The sequence below is a fragment of the Hypomesus transpacificus genome, chromosome 17 (assembly GCF_021917145.1).
Source record: "Hypomesus transpacificus isolate Combined female chromosome 17, fHypTra1, whole genome shotgun sequence".
Classification (NCBI taxonomy): Eukaryota; Metazoa; Chordata; class Actinopteri; order Osmeriformes; family Osmeridae; genus Hypomesus; species Hypomesus transpacificus.
In genome coordinates, this window is record NC_061076.1 from 5,098,272 (window position 1) to 5,122,202 (window position 23,931).

General features: G+C 42.9%; 2 protein-coding genes across 2 annotated transcripts; both read left to right on the plus strand.

Moving 5' to 3' along the window:
- Nucleotides 1-966: 966 nt before the first annotated feature.
- On the plus strand, nucleotides 967-3,434 carry LOC124479864 (cyclin-dependent kinase 5 activator 1-like). The gene is made up of 2 exons (XM_047038799.1): nucleotides 967-1,381; nucleotides 2,272-3,434. Exon 2 carries the CDS (start codon nucleotides 2,375-2,377, stop codon nucleotides 3,323-3,325), a length of 951 nt encoding a protein of 316 aa, XP_046894755.1. The 5' UTR covers nucleotides 967-1,381; nucleotides 2,272-2,374; the 3' UTR covers nucleotides 3,326-3,434.
- A 3,297-nt stretch (nucleotides 3,435-6,731) lies between these two features.
- nsfa (N-ethylmaleimide-sensitive factor a) lies at nucleotides 6,732-22,326 on the plus strand. The gene is made up of 20 exons (XM_047038591.1): nucleotides 6,732-6,820; nucleotides 13,795-13,880; nucleotides 14,644-14,743; nucleotides 14,880-14,919; nucleotides 15,004-15,170; nucleotides 15,274-15,381; nucleotides 15,557-15,632; nucleotides 15,865-16,020; nucleotides 16,473-16,672; nucleotides 16,825-16,990; nucleotides 17,176-17,250; nucleotides 17,550-17,833; nucleotides 18,018-18,174; nucleotides 18,325-18,458; nucleotides 18,569-18,635; nucleotides 18,834-18,913; nucleotides 19,196-19,330; nucleotides 19,493-19,606; nucleotides 19,860-19,915; nucleotides 21,364-22,326. Exons 1-20 carry the CDS (start codon nucleotides 6,809-6,811, stop codon nucleotides 21,389-21,391), a joined length of 2,241 nt encoding a protein of 746 aa, XP_046894547.1. The 5' UTR covers nucleotides 6,732-6,808; the 3' UTR covers nucleotides 21,392-22,326.
- Nucleotides 22,327-23,931: the final 1,605 nt, after the last annotated feature.

The window sequence follows — 23,931 nt, forward strand, 5'->3', positions numbered from 1 at the left end:
TGAGCTAGCTGGTTCTGACGGCTGCTCTGCAATTCAACCAGATAAGTGTAGTCCAGGCTTTGGTACTGCAGGTTTGACACGTTTTATATGGCACTACGATAACAACATGCATGCAAAGTGCTATGCAAGTGCTCTTGGTTGCTATATAAGTGCTTTTGACAGGATCTCCTTCAATATTCAGTGACTAGACTACTTTACAAGATTTTCGAAACTCATTAAACAAAATTTGAACCAAATGTGTGCGCATATTGTATAGGTTAGCAAGTTTTCAGCTGTGTTGACGTGTGAATGTTGTATCATATTTAGCAGCTGGCCTAATGTTCAATGATTTCATAACTTTCTTATCAAATCAGAACAAAATAACATAAATCTTGCATGCAGAGCTGATAAAAAACATGCATCTGTGGGAATTCAAGACCACATACCGCTGCAAACCCTATCATATTGGCAAACATTCCACCACTAACGCCTAATTATAGGGACCTGACACACCCCCAATTCACGATCCATAATCAAACAGAAGACACTGCTTCATGCATCAAAAATACGTCTGATTGCCATTTAGATGTGACGTGTATCCATCAGTTTAGTAATCCTTATGGCATAGTATAAAGCATTGGACACAATGCTGGATGCAGCAGGGCAAACCATAGATAGAGTGTCTAGTGGTCGGTGCTCCTCCATTAGCCACAACCAATAACATAAAACACCACGGCTGCAACAGCAACTAGCAGCAACAGCATCCAAGCGCCGACCAATAGGGTAGCTTCCTGCCATTTCCACAACCAACCCGCATATCTGCAGATGCCCGCATCAAAGCGTCGAGCGTTTTTGCTGTTAGATTAAGTATCAGCCACATATTTCCAGTCCCTAGTAGCCATTTTCTCATCATTTATTTTCTTTGTTTTGATGTTCCTGTCCTCTGTTTTCCTGTTGGTGATTTGGAAAAGAAACACAGTCAACATTGTTGCGGGGACTGCTGGCATAACAGCCGTGATATAGATTTTTGCTCCTCAATGGAAGACATTTTTACAGAAACAGCGAGTGTTATACATTTCGCATATTCTCTGCATCTGTACACTCATCGACGAGAGAGAGACTTCCATTATTCGTAGGTGGACATTGAAAGTCATTTCAATTAGGAAACAGACAGCTATTAGACATTGAAGAACTGTAAATATAGGCTACCACTGATTGCGAACCGTCTTGCTAGCACGCCGTGGACACCCAGCACCTTGGACAGCGGTTAGGCGGCACTCGCGAAGGTGTGAAAAATTACCATAGACCGTTGAATCCTATCTGGTTGACATAATTTGCCCTGCAGTAAAGGCAAAGGGGTAATTCTACATGGATTACACTGAAATATTCAATAGATTTTAAGGTAAGAAACTATCATTGGTTGTTGTTTTCCCAAAGCATGTCACCACCTTTGGACAAGCAGTATTTAAATCAAAGGATAAATCTTTTTGCTTTTCGTTATTTTAGACTAGTTCATTTGAAAAGAAAATGATTTGTCTTGGCTACACGTTTTTGCATTGGCTTACACGGGCGTCTTTTGACAAATATCCATGAGCTACAGTACATTTGAGGAAGGCTTCAATTATATGGTATAATATAAATAAATCATAGGCATGAAAGGGTAAATATGTGTACACTGACCGATATGATATGTAATCTACATCTTTAAAGCTGCCGTGTGCTGGGGGGGATGGTGTTTTCATTCAAGGCTTCCATTTTGAAGCTAAGATGGATGCTTGCGCACATTTCTTTATCATGCTTCTCTGGCCTTATCTTGTTCCTTATATAATTATGACGAGAACATTGAGCTGTGTACGTGAAGGCACTCAGCAAAGAAAAACTACTGTAAATGCCAGCCCAGCACGTACAGAATACATTTTAAATGATGGTTAGCCAACATTTTTATTTGTGTAAAACTTTCATGGGAATCAACTGAATAAAGAAAACACTAATTGAATTTGCAAAAGAACGTAATTTAGATTTAGACCACACAGAATGTCGAAGATGTGATGTGATTGATATTTCTTGTACAAATTCCAAACGTTATCATCTCACTAAGATTTCCATTTTAATAATGTGTGCAAATGAAAATGCAAATGTGATTGTGAAGTGCCATTGTGAATGAATTGCACACAGCTGTATAAACACCACAAGCAGATGATGAGAGCATATTAGTCTGGACTGTATTCCTCACTAATCATACACAAAAAACATGAGATGAATAGGTCATAATGCTGCTTTGATTCCTCACAGGTTTTGGTTCCCTCAAGAGGCAACGTTTCCTGGTTTTCTCCAGACCTTCTGGTCCAACCCCAAAACGAGTGAGCTAGACCTCCCTCCATAAACCAGTGGCATCATGGGTACTGTCCTGTCTCTCTCCCCAAGCTACCGTAAGGCAGCCCTGTTTGAGGATGGCCCTGCCACAGTGGGTCACTACACGGCGGTGCAGAACAGTAAAAATGCTAAAGACACCAAGAGCCTCAAACGTCAGTCCATCATAAGTGTGCTGCCATGGAAACGCATCGTGGCCGTATCGGCCAAGAGAAAGGGGTCCAAGAAGCTCCCACCGGACGACAGTGGGCGGGGCAGCACAGAGCACACCTCTGCCTCCAACAGCCTGAAGCTGAAGAAGTCCCAATCCTGTGCCAACCTGTCCTCCTACACCACCCAAGACCCAAGCACCACGACAACCACCTCCATTCCCACCTCCAAGACTGTCGCCAACGTAGCCGCCACAGTCAAGAAGAACTCTCTGACGGGTTCCGTGAGCCAGGCCTCCAATGTCGCCGGCACGCCCAAACGGGTCATCGTGCAGGCCTCCACCAGTGAGCTCATGAGGAGCCTGGGAGAGTTCCTGTGCCGACGCTGCTACCGCCTGAAGCGGCTGTCTCCCACCGACCCGGTGCTGTGGCTGCGGAGCGTGGACCGCTCCCTGCTGCTCCAGGGCTGGCAGGACCAGGGCTTCATCACCCCCGCCAACGTGGTCTTCCTCTACATGCTGTGCCGGGACGTGGTGTCGGCCGAGGTGGCCAGCGAGCGCGAGCTCCAGGCCTCTCTGCTAACCTGCCTCTACCTGTCCTACTCCTACATGGGCAATGAGATCTCCTACCCGCTCAAGCCCTTCCTGGTGGAGGCAGAAAAGGAGGCCTTCTGGGACCGCTGTCTGGAGATCATCAACCGCATGAGCGGCAAGATGTTGCAGATCAACACTGACCCACACTACTTCACCCAGGTTTTCGCCGACCTGAAGAATGAGAACAAGAAGGAGGAAGAGAAGACACGGTTATTGATAGGCCTAGACCGGTAGAATGAAGGATGACAATAGTAGAGTAGAGAAGGGATGGATATGGTGGGAGTAGCTACAGTAGAGCAGGCATATTGTCTGGTGTTCCTGAATCTGCTCATATTGCCAGATTTGGTTTAAATAGGAACATGAGCGAAATGAAACCAGTCTTAGGTTATAATGTGAAATCTAAGGTAAATGGAGGCCACCAAACAGATGCAGTTACCGTGAGTGTTCATCCTGAGGCATTGTTTATTGGTTTAGTCTCCAGAACATTGGGTAATTGTTGTTCAGCCTGGTATCTGGAGCTAGATACATCAACATGTGCTTAATCTGACCAGATTACATTTGATTGCACTTTAAAAACAGTAAAGATTAGAACACACACTAAATAGATCATCAAATCAAAAGTAAGAATGATTGAATCCCAACTTAGGCCAAGAGATATAATATAGGGCAGGCCAATAGGCAAGAAAATTAAGGTGACCCGGGAACTAATCATTCTCAACCCTCTTGGATCAGTCTCTCAGTTTACTCGAAACAGGAAGGAGACACCAGACAATCTCCCTGTGCTCTGCTCTTGTACATACTCATATAGAAATGAATTGAAATACAGGACTCACATGAAACCGAAGAGGCACCGAGAGATCAAGTGTGAGTGAGGATCCAGGTCCAGCAGTGAATGAGGGTGCACTAGAGCCAGAACGATGATCTCCCAGCACATGAGAACACCTCACAAGTGTATGTGTAATAACCTTTTGCCAATGTCCCCTACCTCAACATAGTAACCATGCCCAAGTCTAAAACACACAATAGCACTAGCTCTGGGTTGAAGCTACACCTTGGCCCTGGTCAAGTTTACTGGGCCCTGTACACTGATTTTACTCCTTAGATGTCGATATGGTTAACTGACCCTAGATCAGTGGTGGAATCACTTTACTGTCCTCACTACAGCAGGATTATGTAGCTACTAGCTCTGCTGGTCTTATTGAAACTTTGTTTAAAGTAAAAAAGGGAACATTGCCAGTCTCATTCAACAGATGCTATGTGAAAAAAAAAATGCTTCTACCTTTTTTGGGCGTGGGTTGGTGGTTGTTGGGTTCCACAGTTTTCTGTCTAAAAGAACATGATTATGTTTTGGGTTTGGAAGTTCCGTAGAGGCTATGTCTGAGGTAGAATATTTTACAAGATGGTAGGAGCAATGGCATCATAGACACGTTCTTCCATCCTCTGCTACAGCTACTCTCCTCCCACCTCCCACACTTAAGAACTGCCAGACACTTTAAGACACTGATGGATCCTCTGCTTGGTCGAGAAACTTTTGTCCACTGTCCACTGGTTATTTATTTGATGGCTTGTGTTGACATGCATGTGTGCTTTTATAGGTTTCCCAGCATGCTGCTTTGTGTTGGCACATCACATGTTATCAAAAAAAGCAGTGATCACGCTGCATTTTGAGGCTGAGTCAGCGTTATGACTCCATTATAGACTGGGGAAATGCATATGGTGATGTTATATGGCTGAGTCTACCTTGAAACAAGTCTTCAGTTTAGGAACCCATGCCCTCTGACAGAGGCTGGACGTTGTGTGCCATATTGTTCTAAAGAGTTACATTTTATATTTAAAAAAAATCACCTCTAGTTTAAAATAATGGTGAACAAGGAATATTTCAATAAATCATCAACTATTTTGGAATAGAAAGGACTTGTAACAGGGAGTAATTCCGTATGTGGAAAGAGTGATGGTTAAATACCACATCCTAAAATATTGGCTACTATACTGTATGTAGCCTAATAAGAGACACTAAGCTCACAACAAATATGCACACAAAAATCATTGCAAAGCTTGCTTACATCCTGCTCTTAGATAGGTTTCATAGATGGTATTGCAGTGTCATTGTGAGCACATTTATAACATTATCAAAATAAGATTTCCCCCCTACGTTTGCTAGGTTACAGTTTATCAAATTGTCATTAACGTCAGAGGTGGTATGGGCTTAGAGACAATTTGCTGACAGTCATCTGCACAATAATAAGCAAGGAAATGCAATGTTTCAGTGGATACCAACATTCCAAGGGAAACTATCATGGTGCACTGACACTTCATATTCTGTGCCATGAGAATGCACATTTGCAGGAACAGGAAACTGCGGTAAGTGTTCCCACCATTTTGTTTTCACCTCCAGATCCGCTGGTGCAAGCACCTATGAGGAGAAGAGATGATGGAAGGAAAGAAAGAAAGAAAGAAGGGGGTCTCAAAATCTACCCAGTTTTTTCCTCTTTGATTCCATTTAATGCTCATAACTATGTGCCATGTCTTATCTTGCAACACACAGTAAAACAAAACAAAAGTGTAAAATATTAAGCTAATGAAGTTATTTCCATGTTTTCCCTTTTCATTTGTGAATCATATTGTGTATAACTGGTGAACAAATCAAGGTAAATAGTGTTATTAGAGTTACAGTACAGCAGTCTGTGACTATATGGGTGTGTGACCATGATTATGTATGTGAGAAGTGAGAAGAATTTGATCAACTGTTACAATTACTTTGTATAAAACATTTGCAAGCAATTGCTGTCCTCTCCTAATTTTGCTCTGGTCGCTTGATGACTAATCGTGATTTTAAATGACGTCATAAATGATAAGGCATAGCCTGGGGGATGTTGAATGCAACATCAGCCTAGCCAGACAAGTAGCCATAACGCACATCACCAGAAATTATCTGATACGACTACTTAGGGCTAATAACTACCCTCTCTGGCCACAGTGAGGAAGCAACGAGCTGTTCGGTGAATATGCTTTGTACGCTTCACAGTTCTACTGCTTTGGCTCTGTATTGGGCAAAAGGCATGCAGTCACTCTTCGTTGCCAAAATCAACGGTTGTCAGAAAACACACTAGGATGTCTTGCGTATACTTACATACATTGTCCTAAGTGATCATAAACATGCAGGAGCAGTTTTCTGCAAACGTTTGCCGGAAGGCCTCCATCACATTCATGCTGTCTTTCCAACAGCACTGGCTAACACCAGAGGGAGTGGCCAACCAACCGACTGTGGCGCTGTCCGTGGTTCTGAAACGCTTTAGAAATGGTGGCGAGGGCCTAGTCGCTGTCCAGTGTAGGAGATGTAAGGTGTTTGCTGGACCGGGCAATGTTCTATGAGTACTATAGACATTGGCACATGCTCGGATATGTATTAACTTCACTCGCGTCAACAATATTGCTATAGGTTGGATCTCGTATTTCGCCACATAAATCATGTCAGGAATGTGATGTTAATTGTACATGACATTAGCCTATCACAAGACTTAATCGAATATACTATATATGTGCAGGGATTCATTTAAAATGAACCAATCACAGAGGCAAATGCTCGGCCTCCGTTGGCAGTGTGCAGTGACGATACATCTTGCGCAGGTTAAAGCCAGTCTGTTGCTGTCCGCTCACAGCTCTGCTGTATGAACTATCCTTCAGAGCTGCATTTCTGAATACCACCTAACAACGAAGATGGCGGCCAGGGTAAGATATTATTCTGTGAAAATTTCTCCTCGTAACCCATTATAAATGTTTGTCAATATAATTAGAGAACATCCCGAGTGCATTTTTGACGACGCGGAAAGCTTTTTCTAGCCAACGAATGGCACTAACAATTTTGTTGCTGGAACGTTGCACCTGAATGTCACAACGACTAATGCATCTGTCTTAAATTCCAAATCTACCAAGCTGTGTTTTAGCCGTATTGTGAGGTGCATTTTTGTCTGATCTTAGCTTTTAGATAAAATATACCACGATTACATAATCAGATAACAATCAGAGCTAGGAAGCTAGCTGTGTATCCTTTGCATTAGCTGAGTACATTTGTAGCTAATCCTGGATTGTAAATGTCCTTGAGCTGACGGACCAAAGAAAATGATTATTGAAAAATGCAACCTCTGCCCTGAATTTCTTTTTAAAGAAGAATCAGCAATGCAGTCAATAGGTCAGATCTGTGCATTATTGGTCTGTTGAGCTATTTTTGAGATATAGTAGTGTACGTAGGCAGTGTATGATGGCATGTAAGGGAACAAACCTGTCAACATGCGTAACGGATTCTAGGCTTGCCAGCTGCAGCCTCGTACTGTGAACTTCACCAGCAAACGCGTCGAACGCCGCACCGTTCTGAGACAGGTACTGGTGGTACACTGGTGCAGACACATTCCAGTCCAATAATCAAGTCTAATCACTGAAACATTTCAAATGTTCCCTGGATTTCCACACGAGAATACTTAATGTAAGGCGAAAGCACTACGAACCCAATGGTGCAACAATAGTGCCAGTCATCTCTTTCGGGGCCTGCAGGCTGCAGGAGTCTGAAAATCCTGTATTTTCAGTTGCATTTAGAAAAGAATATGAGAGGATAGACTAGGATGAATGGCTTAAACACATTTAACATTATAAAGAATATGGGTATATTGTGTTTGCAAGAATATTTCAGACTAACTCTGTTGAAAATATTCCAGATACGCAGATAGCGTTGAATTGCCAGCGGAGCCTGCATCTCGAGCAAGGGATGCAGTCTGACCAGTGCTGTTTTCTTTTTCTCTGCTATTAATACATCAAGGCCCAAATCATCAGCGCAAAATACACCTTCCAGTAGTTTCATCACAGGAAACGACTGTCAGAGTAGAATCTGGGCAATCTTAGATTGCACTCGAATTATAAGGTCTGAAAAAATAATGACTTTATCACTACTTAGTTTGTATTATAGGTGGTGTCACAGGTGGTGTCACATGGTCCAGATTCCGGTGGAAGTCTTCGCCACAGCGAAGTGTGTGTTTGTACAGAGCCTCCGTTGAGGTCCTTTCTCATGGTCATTTAACATGAGTCAACTGTGTCCCCTGGCACGTTGCTCCCTCCCCCCTCCCCATGGTCCTTGTCCCCTTAGCCCTGCAGATGCATGTCATACAGGGCAAGAGGGAAACAGAGGCTCTTAGAATACTAACTGTGGAATGTAGAATAATTAATGAGATGAAGAACATGGATTGGTGTAAACACAGTTATGTAGTAGGGATGATTTAGATTCATTCTCTCTGCCTATGATTTGTAAACCGAAACTGCTGGTGTCCTCAACGTATATTTGAGTGCAGTAGAGTAGCACTTTATTGATTCCCTGCGAAAACTGCACTGTTACGGTTGCAGAGGCAACAACAAAATACAACATGAACAAGTACTGAATACAATAAAAACATACATTTACAACATACAGTACGTAGCACAGTCGTGCAAATACCTTAGCATGTAGTCAGTGCAAACATAGAGGGTGCAAAACACTGGTGTGAGAGAGGCATGTTGGTCAACAGCTCATTCTCTTCATCCAAAAGTCATACAAAAGGCAGTTGTCATACATGACAATGTATTTACTGCTACCACCTTAGGGGCTCTACGTTTTCCATCACACAGCCTTTGTGACTTCAGCTCATCGTGTTTGTTGCGACATTTGCACCAGTGATCCTGTCCACTTAGAACAGTGAAGGCTTGAAGGCTTCTTTTTTCAGATAAACAAGGAAAACATGTCAGAGACTGTAGCATCTCTAACCTCAAGCTAGTGTATGCGTTTCCTCAGTGTTGACAAGCTAGTGAGAACATGCACATCTCACTTGACATGTTTTGTGCATTCACATCTGTGTGTGTGTGTGTCAGTTCATGCCAGAAGCAATGTGTGTCTATGGATGTGTTCTAAGACTGGGCTGGGTTTGTGTGTGAGTGGTGCATTCAATGTGGGAGTGTACACAGTAATCTGTAATCCCTGTGTCTAGTCTCCTCTCTGTGAGCTTTGAGCCGTTTCTATATTTGGAGACCTACACTACGTACAGTAGGACCAGAGCAGGGAAAGACTCTGCATTGAGCACTTATGTTAAAGAAAGAAAAAATGATAGTGAGAAATGAAAAGGATTAGGATTTTTGTGTGGCTTGGGAGAGTAGCCATTATAGAGCTTGTGTTTTCTAGCGTGTTGGTGTTTGTCTTCAGAGAGGGACGACCTTCAAACATTGTCCTCTTGCCTGGTCATCCCTTTGAACTCAATGATGCGTTACTTTAGGATGGAGAAGGGGTCTGAGAGAACCATGCTGTGGAATCAGCCAATAAGAGAATTGCTAAATAAATCTAATTTGAACTATATTTTGGAATAGGGCCAACAGACGTGTTTGGTAAAAACGTGATGAGAAATATGCAATTATTAAATGGTGCCCACTCAAATATTTGATTTTGTCCGCTATGTAGAACTGCTGCTGTGTGTGTCAGTCTGGGAGTTAGTAGGTCTGGCTAAGTGCAATGCCATTCAGTAGAAGAGTCATTGCCATGCTGTCTTTGAAGCATTGATTTGATTTCCCCCCAGTAAAGGCCAGAAATTACTTAAGGTGATTTAGCTCAATGAAGAAACAAAATGAGCATAACAAGTAGCTAATATCTTGAAGCATTCCTGCATTGTTTGTTAATATTGAATGGACTAGCTGTCCTCTAAACCCAGGCAAAGTGTGTTGGTGTTGAAAGAAATGTTAGACTGAACGGATTTAAGTTTAGTATTGTGTACAAGTACATATTTTTTCCATGGCAGACAAATACATGAAATGCTTTTGTAAAAATTATACATCATTTGAATTTTGCAGCATATTGCTCCTGGAAGCTAGCTATGTGCTAACTTGTTTGCAATTGATCCCCAGCAAAGAGAACACATTGGATACTTCCCTAGGGATTTAGCCTCTTGCATTATGGAAAAGGACACCATATTATGATAGAAATAGATGTTTTAAACTCTGCCAAGCAGGAGAGAGAGACAGGAGCTTTATGTCCCTTACAAGAAGAGACTAACTGAGTTTTAGGCTATGGTTTAGAGCAGGGGTCCCCAAACCGGCCCGCAGGCCGAATGCTGCCCGTGCATGCATTTGGACAGGCCCTCTGAACAATGCCAGACATTTGTCCTATTTTAAAAAAAAATCACACTGATTAATATGCAAAACGAAGTAAATGTTTTCAATAGCAATGAATATTTTAAAAAGGTAATTACGATAGTAATAATGCTCTTTTAATAGGCTATATATCCCTTGATATGTATGGTGCATAACAAAATAATAAACTAAAAATAAACTAGCATAATGAATACATTTAAAATCATAATAAAATCTCCACAATAATACCGGTAGTCACTCCGGCCGATGTAATTTTCTGTTACAGACCGACCCGGCCCCACCCCCAAAGATTATCTGGCCCTCGCAGAAAAAAGTTTGGGGACCCCTGGTTTAGAGGAAATACATTACATTAGTTCTATTTAATATATTATGTAAATGTTGTCTATATTTAGATCCAGAGTTAGTCTGAAGAGAGGGACATTTAAAAGAAGTTTGTGAAGCACCAAGAATATTTTTGCGTAAAGAACACAGTGCTAAAGCTAGCTGCTCAGCTCAGTGGTTGGAGCATATGACTGCAGTGCAAGAAGTTACAGGTTCAAATCCCCCTCCCTATGTCACTGGATAAAAGGGTCTGCCAAAGAATGTATACATGATGTTATTATCTGAAACAATGTACAGTACACTATCATTTAATTGTTTATTTTCTTTAACTTTACACAACATGTTTAGTTGCAGTCAGTTAGTTTCTTTTGGATAGTCAGGTTCAGTTGATCTGGTAAAATACCAGTGCTATATACAACAAATACTATATTATTTTCAATTCAACATCAACCTTCTGTGCTTGTTTGTGCATGCCAGTGACCCCACTAAACAGAGCCTGTTTAGTTGCAGTCAGTTAGTTTCTTTTGGATAGTCAGGTTCAGTTGATCTGGTAAAATACCAGTGCTATATACAACAAATACTATATTATTTTCAATTCAACATCAACCTTCTGTGCTTGTTTGTGCATGCCAGTGACCCCACTAAACAGAGCCTGTGAACCTTCTTTACATGACAGTTACCGTCTGACCTTGTGGGAGCTATACTGTACTTCCAGTCCCAGGCAAATTTATATTAGTGTTGTCTTTTTGATTTTCTATCTTCTTTACCTTCAACTTCAATATATCTTATTCTCAATGTCATTCATTGTACTCCCACGATCATCAAAAGAGCTGTCATGAACACATATCAGCACTCACATTAAAACAATACATGTTTATAATGTGAGGAATATGTAACCCTTATGTCAAATGTACATAAGACTGCAGAACATTATATGGCTGACATATACTCCTTCAATCAGATTTGGGGTGCAACAACCTTAATCAACATTACTTCAAACAACCATACGAAATAGTCACAGGTAAATTTTATAGGAAGTGTAAATTGAAGAGGTATTTGGCTTCAACAGGACTTAATGGTCCACATATGTAACATTAGAGACCCCAAGACCCCAACTCTGTTCTGCATGCGCCTGTCACTGCTGCCCAGTTGGTGTGTGTGTGTGTACCCATGCCTCAGCTTACTGACAGTGTCCCGGCTGTCTCAATTCTCTGTCTTCTGTCCTCTTCCCCCCTCCCCTCTCTGCTTGCCTACGTTGGCCCCCCCAAGGTGGTAATATTTTTCAAGGTATGTATGTACGTACGCTCTCCTGACAAAACAGCCATTTCCTCATGTTATGAACTTCCCCGGCACCACCTGCTAATACTTCGTAGGCGTAATTGAGCAGTCAGCTTCACTAAGCATAATAGCTTCTCTTTGCATACCTGTATTTGCCTCGTTCCTGGGCCTGCAAGCTTCCCTGCAGTGTGTTGCTGCTAGTGTGTTGCTGGTAGAGTCCCAGGAGAAAGTTAGCCCATGTCTGGCATTGCAATTCATTGACTAAGTTGCAACGCATGGGGGAAGACAGTGATTGAGTGCAAATACAATTTGTTAGCCACCCCCCCACCCATACTGCAGCCCACTGAGAATGCTTAGGAAACACAATTGGGGCCCAGTCAGGAAACTGGAAGGTTTTATTTTTTTCCTTGCTAAGGGCTAGCTGGCAGTAAGACATATTTAAACCTTGGCTAGGCTGCATGTGAGGGTTTTATAGTCCAGACAGGGCAGAGTGCCAGCACCGCAGTGCGCTCCTCCTTTTTCACTCAGACGTCACACCCCGGGCTTCCCTCTTCAACCCAGACATCCCCTTTCCACCCCAAACATGGAGGCATCCATGGCACCTGTCACCCCCAGTCCTGGTCTCCCTGCCTCACATGACCTAATCCTCAAATGTCAAACATATTTACCCCACCCAGCATCCAGCTATGAATGGGTGAGCCAAACCTGAAACCTGATACAATCGAACCTGATTCTGTGCGTTATATCATGAATAAAGTGTGTACAGAATTTTCATCTCTCCGAATGTGGCTTGTCAAAATATTAAAGATCAAGTTGAAAAAATAAATAAAATAACACCTCTAACCTTGATCTGACATAACAGAAAACAGTATGAAAAATATTTAACAGATCATGATCATAAATATTCACACTTAATCAGTAGTATAGTCATGAAATATTTTACCTAGGAATAACTGACTCTCAAGAATAAGCCGTGTATTTTGAAGACGTTGTTCTCTTTTGATCTTGCACATTTGTGTTGCTATGCCAACCCTTTCCACAGTTCTCGTTTGTCGTGTGTGAGTTTTTTCCACTGGTACTAAAATACTGCATGTTTCACATCTTGTCTCTTTTCTCTTTCACTGTTAGTGCTGGTCTTTGGTTAGAGTTTCATAGGGAATATTGGCCGTTGTCCTTCTGATATTGCATGTGTGGGAGACCCCCTTGCTGATTGAATCAGACAAATTGAATAGCAGGGGTCAAACTGAGAATATTTTTATTTGAGCTCGACCATGTTTGTTTGAAGACCAAGGTCATGATTAGATTTGGTACCTTAAAATCCTGTAGGCTAATCTAGATATTTCTTTGGTTGTCAGATCAAGCTCATTTACACCCCCCTGCTGACCCTCTGTATGAGTCTTGATGCACAACAAACATGGCATTTAGTTGTTGCTATGAGCCTCTGCTGCTTTGGGTTGACTAATGTATGTCAGGGCTGCCTGCTGGTGTCTGATACAGACCTTGTCCCACCTTCTCCACCAACTGAATCCCCCACATTTCCTCAGGTGTACTCTCTATTACATCTCTCTCTGCCTTTCCGACCCATCTGTCAGTTGCTCCCCCATACTGTTACTATATTACTGGGTTACTATAGATACTGAGAAACCTCAACTGTTGGCAGTGTTGATGACATGTTTTTTTCAAATGTTAAATACACACTGAAAACATGTGTAATGGTGCATCTATTGAAAAGAGATAACACAATCTAGTATTTCAATGGATCAACTGGTTTTGTCTCTATCTCAACAGTTACATCTGTTTCGGTAAATCAAGAAAATGTAAACACCTGTTCTCCTGTCCTTGGAATGCATGTGCACTAAAACCAGAAGGTCTGGGACAAAACTGCTTAGTCATGCAACACCTCCCCCTCAACATCTCTTTCCTCTCCTTCTTTCTCTTTTTTTCTGCAGACAATGCAAGCGGCGCGATGCCCAACAGACGATCTGTCATTGACAAACTGCGCTGTTGTAAGCGAGAAGGACCTGCAGTCTGGACAGTGAGTAGATTGATTCCCTCTTTGGCGCACTCTACAGGGGTTTTGAAACACTGCACACATCTTCACTGGAGCTGATTACACCTCACAGGCACCCCACTGGTATACTCTGAGTGTGGTAACTTATGTATATGTCTGTCAGTATAGCCATGCACAGTTGTGGAGGTGGAGTTCTGGATCTGATCTGTGAGCTGCTCTGTTAACAATTCACTGTAGTTGTACCTGTGGCAGGGATTGGGTTTTGTCCTGTTCAGTAATCCACAGATCATTTGAGATTAGCTGTTAATGCAATCCTCTTTTATGTTACTGTCGGGAAGTAGGAAGAGGAATGGTGGCGGCTGTTAGGAAATATATTGTGACTGTTGTACCTCCCAACCACTCCCTAATGTCAGCGATTTATTGAGAAATTTTAAACATTATTAGTTTTTAAAGTATCGACCAAAAACAGTTGACCGTCTTTGTTGTTTTCATTTGCCTATACACTGCACTGTGTGAACGCACATTTAAAGGCAGGATATGCAAGTTTAGCAAATCTAGCAATTTTTGCTTGAGTTTGAAATGATTCAAACCAAATATTGGTTTTACTGTCAAACCTTCAGATTTATTGGTTGCTGTCAGGATGTGAAGTTGTATTCAGTAAATATGACAAAAAGTGGTTCTCAATAGCTTAGCCTACCCTGCCTTTAACACACTTGATCAAAGATAGTGCAGTTGTTTCTTAAGGATATAGGCTACACGGTCCATAAATCTCTAACCCTCCATGTAGACATGTTTCTGTGAAGACCACACCCAATCACAAGTTTGTGTTCACGGTCAAGAGCCACCACACGGTCGTCCCTGGCACCATCGCCTTCAGTCTGCCACAGGTAAACCACCTGATACGATGCACCTGCTAACACGAACCACATGTCTGCACCCTTCGTTATGCTCAGAGCTACGGTACTTTCATGATGTTCCCCACAAAATTAGACTAACGTGGCTCACATTCTGTCCTTCTCACAGAGGAAATGGGCGGGTCTGTCCATCGGGCAGGAGATTGAAGGTAACCCACCCACCTTTGAGAAATATTCATGAAAACGTAGGCTTTCCCCTCTCATTCGTATCTGCTCTTTCATCTCCTCTCCAGTGTCCAACTACAACTTTGACAAGTCTAAGCAGTGCGTCGGAGCCATGACCATAGAGATCGACTTCTTACAGAAGAAAAGCACTGACACCGCTCCATACGACTCTGACAAGATGGCTAGCGAGTTTATCCAGCAGTTTAACAACCAGAGCTTCTCTATCACTCAGCAGGTCAGGGGAAAAACACACATGCACAAACATGCCTGCACACACACACAAACACACACACCTCATCATATACAATAGTTAAGCTGTGGATTTTGGTCTTCCACAGTTGGTGTTCAGTTTCTGTGACAAGCTCTTTGGTCTGATGATCAAGAACATCGAGGCGATGGATGCCAGCATCCTCAAGGATGAGCCAGCGTCAGGGAAGAAGCAGAAGGTACCTGGTGTTCTAGCACAGTGTTCAGCTATAGAACCTAACCTAATCATCATTATTTTTAACTGATTTTATGCCGAAGTCAGTCTGTTTTCAGCGCTAGGTTGTGTGTTGCCCTCACCTGGGTGTGGGAAGGATGTTGGGCACCTGACGACCTGTCTCCTTTGCTCTCTTCCAGATTGATATTGGGCTGCTGGTGGGAAACAGCCAGGTGATCTTCGAGAAGGCAGAGAGCTCCGCCCTCACACTCGTTGGTAGGTTCTAGATCATTCCTCTCAAAAGTGGGCACATGACCCCTCTGAACAGGTAACACATTCTAAATCAGAATGGAAAACAGCTTCAGATATCAGCATATATTTCAGTACCTACTACCACTAGTACCACTGCTTCTTTTTCTTAAATTATTATTTTGACATTAGATGTTGCTGAAATAGCAATTTGTTAGATGTCTCACTGGTCTCCACTGGTCTCCTCATGTCTCTGTAGGAAAGGCCAAAACCAAAGAGCAGAGACAGAGTATCATCAACCCTGACTGGAACTTTGAGAAGATGGGCATCGGTGGTCTGGACAAGGAGTTCTCCGACATCTTCCGCCGTGCCTTCGCCTCCCGAGTCTTCCCTCCTGACATTGTGGAACAGATGGGTAAGCTTTTTGACACTCATCCATCCACAATACAACACATTGACTCCCCAGTACCACTAGCAGCTGAAGTTCATCTAGTTTATTACACTTTAGTCATTTAGCAGACGCTCTTATCAAGAGCGACTTACAGTAAGTACAGGGACATTCCCCCGAGGCAAGTAGGGTGAAGCGCCTTGCTCAGGGACACAACGTCATCTGATTGGTAGCCCGATTCCCTAACCACTCAGCTTTCTGACTCCGACTGTTGTAATGTAGTGATGAGTTAGTTTCTTGACATTGGGACATGGGTTTCTTAATAAAGGTTATTTTTCGACTTAAATGAGACTAAACCTTTTATAATTATACTCAAGCTCTTATCCAGTCCTTCTCCTTTGCCCATTAGTATCCATCCATCTTTAGAGAGCAAAACCTGAGTTGGTTGTGATGTTTTTCACGCCCATGTCCCCTCCCAGGGTGTAAACACGTAAAGGGTATCCTGCTGTTTGGTCCCCCTGGATGTGGTAAGACCCTGATGGCCAGGCAAATCGGGAAGATGCTCAACGCCCGCGAACCCAAGATCGTCAACGGCCCTGAGATCCTCAACAAGTACGTTGGCGAGTCGGAGGCCAACATCAGGAAGCTGTTTGCTGACGCCGAAGAGGAGCAAAAGAGGGTGAGTGGATCAAACGCCTGCCTGTTTTTTGTGTGTTCAATATCACACCAAAGCGACTACATTTAAATATCATAACTGAAGAACAATAACAAAAGTTAATCAAATGTAAATGTGTTGTTCAAGTCTGTTAACCTGTTGGATTGTCCTTGTAGCTTGGTGCCAATAGCGGACTCCACATCATTATCTTTGATGAGTTGGATGCCATCTGCAAGCAGAGAGGCACGGGCCAGGGCAGCACAGGTGTGCACGACACGGTGGTCAACCAGCTGCTGTCAAAGATCGACGGGGTGGACGAACTCAACAACATCCTGGTCATTGGTAGGACACGGTCCTATATACCTGCTCAGAAATAGACTCATGAAACAATGCTATATATACACACAGCAAAAAATACATATCTGAAAACCACCGAGAATATGATTCTGCACTCCTGTTTACTGTACTCCCTTCTCTCTTTCATCTTCCTCCCCTTTCTTCCCTTTCCTCTGTCTCCCTCCATCCAGGGATGACCAACAGGCCTGATCTGATAGATGAAGCTCTAATGAGGCCTGGCAGGTTTGAGGTCAAGATGGAGATCGGTAAGAGCGACATGTAGATGATTGTGATTGTGATTACCGGTGCTGTGGTTGGCTATGTGCCTTCATTCTGCATTTGTTTCTTTGTCTCAGTATATCTCTTACGTGTCTCACGGTGTCTTTAATCTCCCTCTGGCACTTTTCCTCTTGATATGTTTTTCTCTTTCTCTCTTTCTCTCTTTCTCTCTTTCTCTCTTTCTCTCTCTCTCTCTCTCTCTCTCTCTCTCTCTCTCTATCTCTCTCTCTCTCTCGCTCTCTCTCTCTCTCTCTCTCTCTCTGTCTCTCTTTCTCTCTCTCTCCAGGTCTTCCTGATGAAAAGGGGCGTGTCCAGATCCTCAACATCCACACCAATAAGATGCGAGACTTTGGCCTTCTAGGAGGTGATGTGGACGTGAAGGAGCTTGCTGCCGAGACCAAGAACTACAGTGGTGCTGAGCTGGAGGGGCTGGTCAGAGCCGCCCAATCCACAGCCATGAACCGCCACATCAAGGCTACAGCCACAGTGGAGGTGGACACGGACAGAGCGGAGAAGCTGAAGGTCACCAGAGATGACTTCTTGGGCTCCCTCAACAATGACATCAAACCTGTAAGTCTGGAGCTAAAGACTCCCACCAGCTCCTATTCTACACACAGACCACTGAACGGAATTTAAAAAATACTCTACTCCTCCATTTCGGAACATCAATTCGCAATTTCCTCACATATCAGCGTTGTGGTTTAGTCCTGCTGAGTCAGATGAGTGAGCGTAGCACCTCATGTTGCGTCCGCAGGCGTTTGGTACCAACCAGGAGGACTATGCCAGCTACATCATGAATGGCATCATCAAGTGGGGCGACCCAGTCACACGGGTCCTGGATGACGGGGAGCTGCTGGTGCAGCAGACCAAGAACAGCGACCGCACGCCCCTGGTAGCCGTGCTGCTGGAGGGTAAGGCCTTTTCACACACACACACGCACACGCACACACACACAGGCACACACAGACACAAAGACGGCCAGAAATATAAAGAAACACATTTTCTTCACGGTGTTCATACACTTTGTGGGTGGATAAAAACACTGCCCCCACAACCACCAGGACCCGCCCACAGTGGGAAGACAGCCCTGGCAGCCAAGATCTCTGAGGACTCCCAGTTCCCCTTCATCAAGATCTGCTCTCCAGACAAGATGATAGGACACTCCGAGATTTCCAAGTGCCAGGCCATCAAGAAAGTAGGCGTCTCCCACGATTTGTACATCTATCTTTATGCCGCTTTATCTTTCATCCTTTCTCGTTTTCTCATCTGTAAGTGTGTTTGTGACCCATTTCCATTTTTCCACAGATATTTGACGATGCATACAAGTCCCAGCTCAGCTGTGTGGTAGTGGACGACATAGAGCGCCTCCTTGGTCAGTATCCACTTCCTGTCCGTTAATGATTTCCCCTGAAAACTTCTGCACTGTTCAGTCTGTTATGGCCCACGGTCTTTAAATTGACATTACCCAGTCAGTGACTGCTGATGCACTATAACTGGAATGCTTATGAGTTCTTTCACATACTCATAAGTTGCCTTTACCTAACTTCCTGGTCCCCTCCCCTATCTGTAGACTATGTGCCTATTGGCCCTCGCTTCTCCAACCTGGTCCTGCAGGCTCTGCTGGTGCTGTTGAAGAAGGCTCCCCCTAAAGTAAGTATTTATAGATCTGTGTGTGTGTGGGTGTGTGTGTGTGTGTGTGTGTGTGTGTCAGTGTGTGTGTGTGTGTGTGTGTGTGTGTGGGGGTGTGGGGGTGTGTGTGTGTGTGTGTGTGTGGGTTATGGAGCAATAGGAAGAGAGAGGGGTGGAGGGAGAGAGAACAATGGAAAAGAAAGAAAAGAAGAAAAAAAGAGAATCTGTTTTTATGTTTATCTGTTTGAATATGGATGTGTGTGAGTGTGTATGAGTACGGGGGTATAACTCTGCTCCTTACAGGGTCGTAAGTTGCTGATCATCGGCACCACCAGCCGTAAGGACGTCCTCCAGGAGATGGAGATGCTGGACGCCTTTAGCACCACCATCCACATCCCCAACATCTCCACTGGAGAACACCTGGTGGAGGCCCTGGAGGTACCCACACACACCCACACGCACACGCATGCATCCAAGCATATACACACAAACAAACACAAATACAGATAAGCATATGCACACACACAAACAGACACGCATATACAAAAGACAGCCTTTCTGCGCATTTGTAGTAAGCTTACATTGGGTGTCGTGTGTCAGCTGCTTGGCAGTTTCACTGAGCAAGAGAGAGCCACGATTGGCCAGCAGATCAAGGGGAAGAGGGTTTGGATCGGCATTAAGAAACTCCTCATGCTCATCGAGATGTCCCTGCAGGTGAGAAACAGCAGCATGTCTGTAGGGTGCATTGCGTATGGGCGACAAAGTGAAAACGATGTTACGGTTTCTGATTGCATCTTTGAATTTCTTTCAGAATAAATAAAGGAAATATAATTGTACTTCCATTGAGTAAAATACTGGAGACATTCCACATATGAACTTTGGACACTGTGTTCAATTTGAGTCAGGATAAGGAAACCCATGGTGGAGACAGGCTGTTGATGTTTTATTTCTGCTGCTTTCCCTCCAGATGGAAGAGGAGTACAGAGTCACCAAGTTCCTCTCTCTGCTGAAAAACGAGGGGGCGTGAGTACTCCCTACACTCCTCCAGCCAATCACCACCTCCTCTCTGCATGCCAATCACTCAGAATCACCCAATCACACTTACCTTCCTTTTTACACCCCTCCCTTTAACCTATATTACATATATCCCACCAGCTGTGTTGTGGAACCAAAAAATACACACATTTACATAGGGGAACATTAACTGCAACATGTACTTACAAGTATTTATTGAACATGGTTTGCCTACTTGAGCGAGACGTGAGTTACAACTTTGTCTTAAAGCCACACACATGCGCGTAGACCTACACACACGCGGACACAGACTCATACCCATACGCACACACACATGCTCAGGCCATGCTATGCTATGGCCAGACCCCCCCCCCCCCCCCCCCGTAACCACGAGTATGATGGCTTGACAGCTGGTTTTCATTTTGTCATCGCCAGGTTGGATGACGCCAATCACATCAGAATTTAAGCAGTCTCTGTCTGATGGTAAGATCATCAGCTATCGAGGTAGCTCGCTGATGCTTAGCGACTCTACGACTACCTCAACTACAGTAGCACTCATTGGCTTAAGCATCGAGATGTAGTTTCTCCTTAGTTTCTCCAAATATAGAACTTAGATCATTCCCGTTATCTCGATGTGCTTACTTTTAGTCAATGTTTTGTTCATGTTGTGCTGTTTCTCTTTAATGACAAAGAAATCATTAAATGATTAATGAAAGCAAGGAACACCAAACATCTTGAAGAGTTTTGGACACAAGCCAGCACCATACCCGTACTGTACCTATACATACCCCTGCCTCATCAGAGTTCACCAACAACACTTTGGTAATCTTCAATTGCCTGCTGCCCCACCCTTATAAGGCAGTCATGACTATGGCATACCATATATTGAATACATATCTAGTCAGGTGATTGTTATATAATCATGACAGATACTGTATTTTGGGGTGTACTTTGGGCTGTGTTTTGATTCTGTGCGTACATATGCATGACATGACCTTTCCGTTGCCCTCTACTTCAGGACATTTCTGATCAAACATAACATGAGCCTCTGTCCCAGGTGTTGCTCCTACAACAATGTGATTCATAATGATTCCCTATGTTGCCTGCTTTGATGATATCATGATACTACCAATTGTTTAGCATGTCACACAGACCTTAAGACCCCTATAGAAATAATGACCATTGTAGCAGGGTGGTGGCTGTCACATGATTTGAACATCATCCAATATGGTATGTAATGTATGTTAAGGTTAAAGCAGAGAATGATGGTTCTCTTCTTCTTTTGTAGCATTTTAAATCCTGTTCATTTTTTGTTTGACGCAAGACACCATCCTGCCTATTGTTGGTGTTGTGTGAGTACACTGGTTTACCAATGCCTGCTGGACAGGTGAACGGCATGGACGCCTTCATTCATAAGTGACTGACGCTCTTGTTGTGCTTGTTCATCTTTTCTCTAGTGATCGCAACGCCTACGAATACAAGTAGACGATAGGGACCCTCGGAGGAGAGGAAGTAAAGAAAGACAAGGAGGAGAAGGGGAAGACACCCTCTGTTCTTTAGCTAGTCCTCCATCGATCTATCGGTTGTTCACTCAGTCAGATTCAATCCCCTCTCATTTAGCGCATGTTTCCATGGCAACTATGACCGTCAAGTCCCTCCTCCGGAAACTCACTGAAACCTGTTGAGAAGTGTGCTGTTACAAAAATATGATTTGTACAAACTGGCGATATGGGTTGCAAAGTGCTGTCTTGTGCATTGTGAGTATTTAGCCTGGTATGTTTTAGTTTAATGTATTTGTAGTAACTTTATCCCGGTCTACTTAGCTGTATTTATTCAGAATGATAAGAGCTTCGAAGATTATATGTACTGTATACTATATATTGATTACACACACAGACATGCATACACAGTATACACATGACAGGCAAGTCATTAAGCCATTTGAATATTCTGGTGTGAAAAATGAAAGGCTTTTAGTAAGTGTGTTGTGGAAGTGTGAAGTGCTATGTAGGGTGTATGTGTTTACCCTGTACATGTAGCTTGTTTATTTATTGTATATAGTATATATATAAATACAATATATAATGAACAAATACAAATCACTGTTGACTATTGGGTAATATATCAGTATGGTTTTTCATATCACTCCAAATGTTCTTTTTGCCAGAAGATTGTAATGGTTGTCGTCAGTCCAGTCTAACTGTCAGTACAGTGTAGGAGCAGTAAGTGTGGCCTCAGTGTTAAGCGATTCAGCACTTTTGAAAATGGACAATGCTAGAAAAGAAACCTTTAGTACTTATCAAATCAGTACTTTGTGTGATTTCTTTGTGTGTTCAGTTTTGTGGATTTTTTGTGTCTAAAAGTGTATGCATGTGTGTATGCGTGTGTGAGTGTTTGTTTCCACTGAATCCAAACCTACCAATTTGTTGGTGTAATGCATTTGTTGATTTATTATGATGTGTGACCAGTCATTTTTATCCAAAACTCTTTTTATGTTGTTTATGATCATTGACAGTGCGTGTCAACAAGCAGATGTATTATTGCAATAAAAGCACAGATACACAGGCAAAATAAGAAAAAAAAACACCTATCTGGTCTCACGAGTTCTGTTTCCTGTTGGGTTTAAGTGCCATGTAAGTGTTTAAATTTGACAGTGTTCTGACTACGTAATTCCTATACAAAAACTTGTAACTCCGTGAACACACAGATACCTGAACACAAAATCTCATTACGGTCATCACTGACTGGATAAAGTCATACAGGAAGAGTGATGTTTTAATAAGAGAAAGTGTCGGGGACAACAAATCAAAATATAAACTATGGCAAAGATTTATCTTTTATTCAACACAATTTAATCGGTTATGTTTTGCCACGAATAAACCGTTACAATAAAGGTTATGATTGAATTCGTGGAGTCTCCATAGAGTCCAGTCAACAAATGTTTGGGTTATTGTTTTATTCCATCACTTCTTAAGCTACAGTGCCCTCCAAAAGTATTGGAACAGTGAGGCGAATTCCTTTATTTTTGCTGTAGACTGAAAACATTTGGGCTTGACATCAAATAATGAACGTGAGACCAGAGATCAACGTTTCAGCTTTTATTTCCAGGTATTTACATCAGGATCTGATGCACAACTAAGAAAATATCACATTTTGTTTGAATCCACCCATTTGTCATGTGATCAAAAGTATTGGAACAGATATACTTAAAACATATTTAAGTGAATAAGACTTAATATTTAGTTGCAAATCCTTTGCTTTCAATAACTGCAGCAAGTCTGTGACCCATTGACGTCACCAAACTTTTGCATTCTTCCTTTTTGATGCTTTCCCAGGCTTTCACTGCAGCCTCTTTCAGTTGTTGTTTGTTTTGTGGGGTTCCTCCCTTCAGTCTCCTCTTAAGCAGGTAAAATGCATGCTCTATAGGGTTTAAGTCTGGAGATTGACTTGGCCAGTCTAATACCTTCCATTTCTTGCCCCTGATGAACTCCTTTGTTGTTTTGGCAGTGTGTTTTGGGTCGTTATCTTGCTGCATGATGAAGGCTCTGCCAATCAGTTTGGTTGCATCTTTCCTTAAATTGGCAGACAAAATGTTTCTGTAGACTTCCGAGTTCATTTTGCTGCTGCCATCATGTGTTACATCCTCAATGAAAATTAATGAGCCCGTCCCAGAAGAAGCCATGCAAGCCCAAGCCATGACATTACCTCCACCGTGTTTCACAGATGAGCTTGTGTGTTTGGGATCATGAGCAGTTCCTTTCTTTCTCCAAACTTTAGCCTTTCCATCACTTTGGTAAAAGTTAATCTTTGTCTCATCAGTCCATAAAACTTTGTCCCAGAATTTTTGAGGTTCATCTCTGTACTTTTTGGCAAATTCCAGCCTGGCCTTCCTATTCTTCTTGCTAATGAGTGGTTTGCATCTTCTGGTGTAGCCCTTGTACTTTTGTTCATGAAGTCTTCTGCGAACAGTAGATAGTGATACCTTCACTCCTGCCATCTGGAGGTTGTTGCTGATCTCACTAACA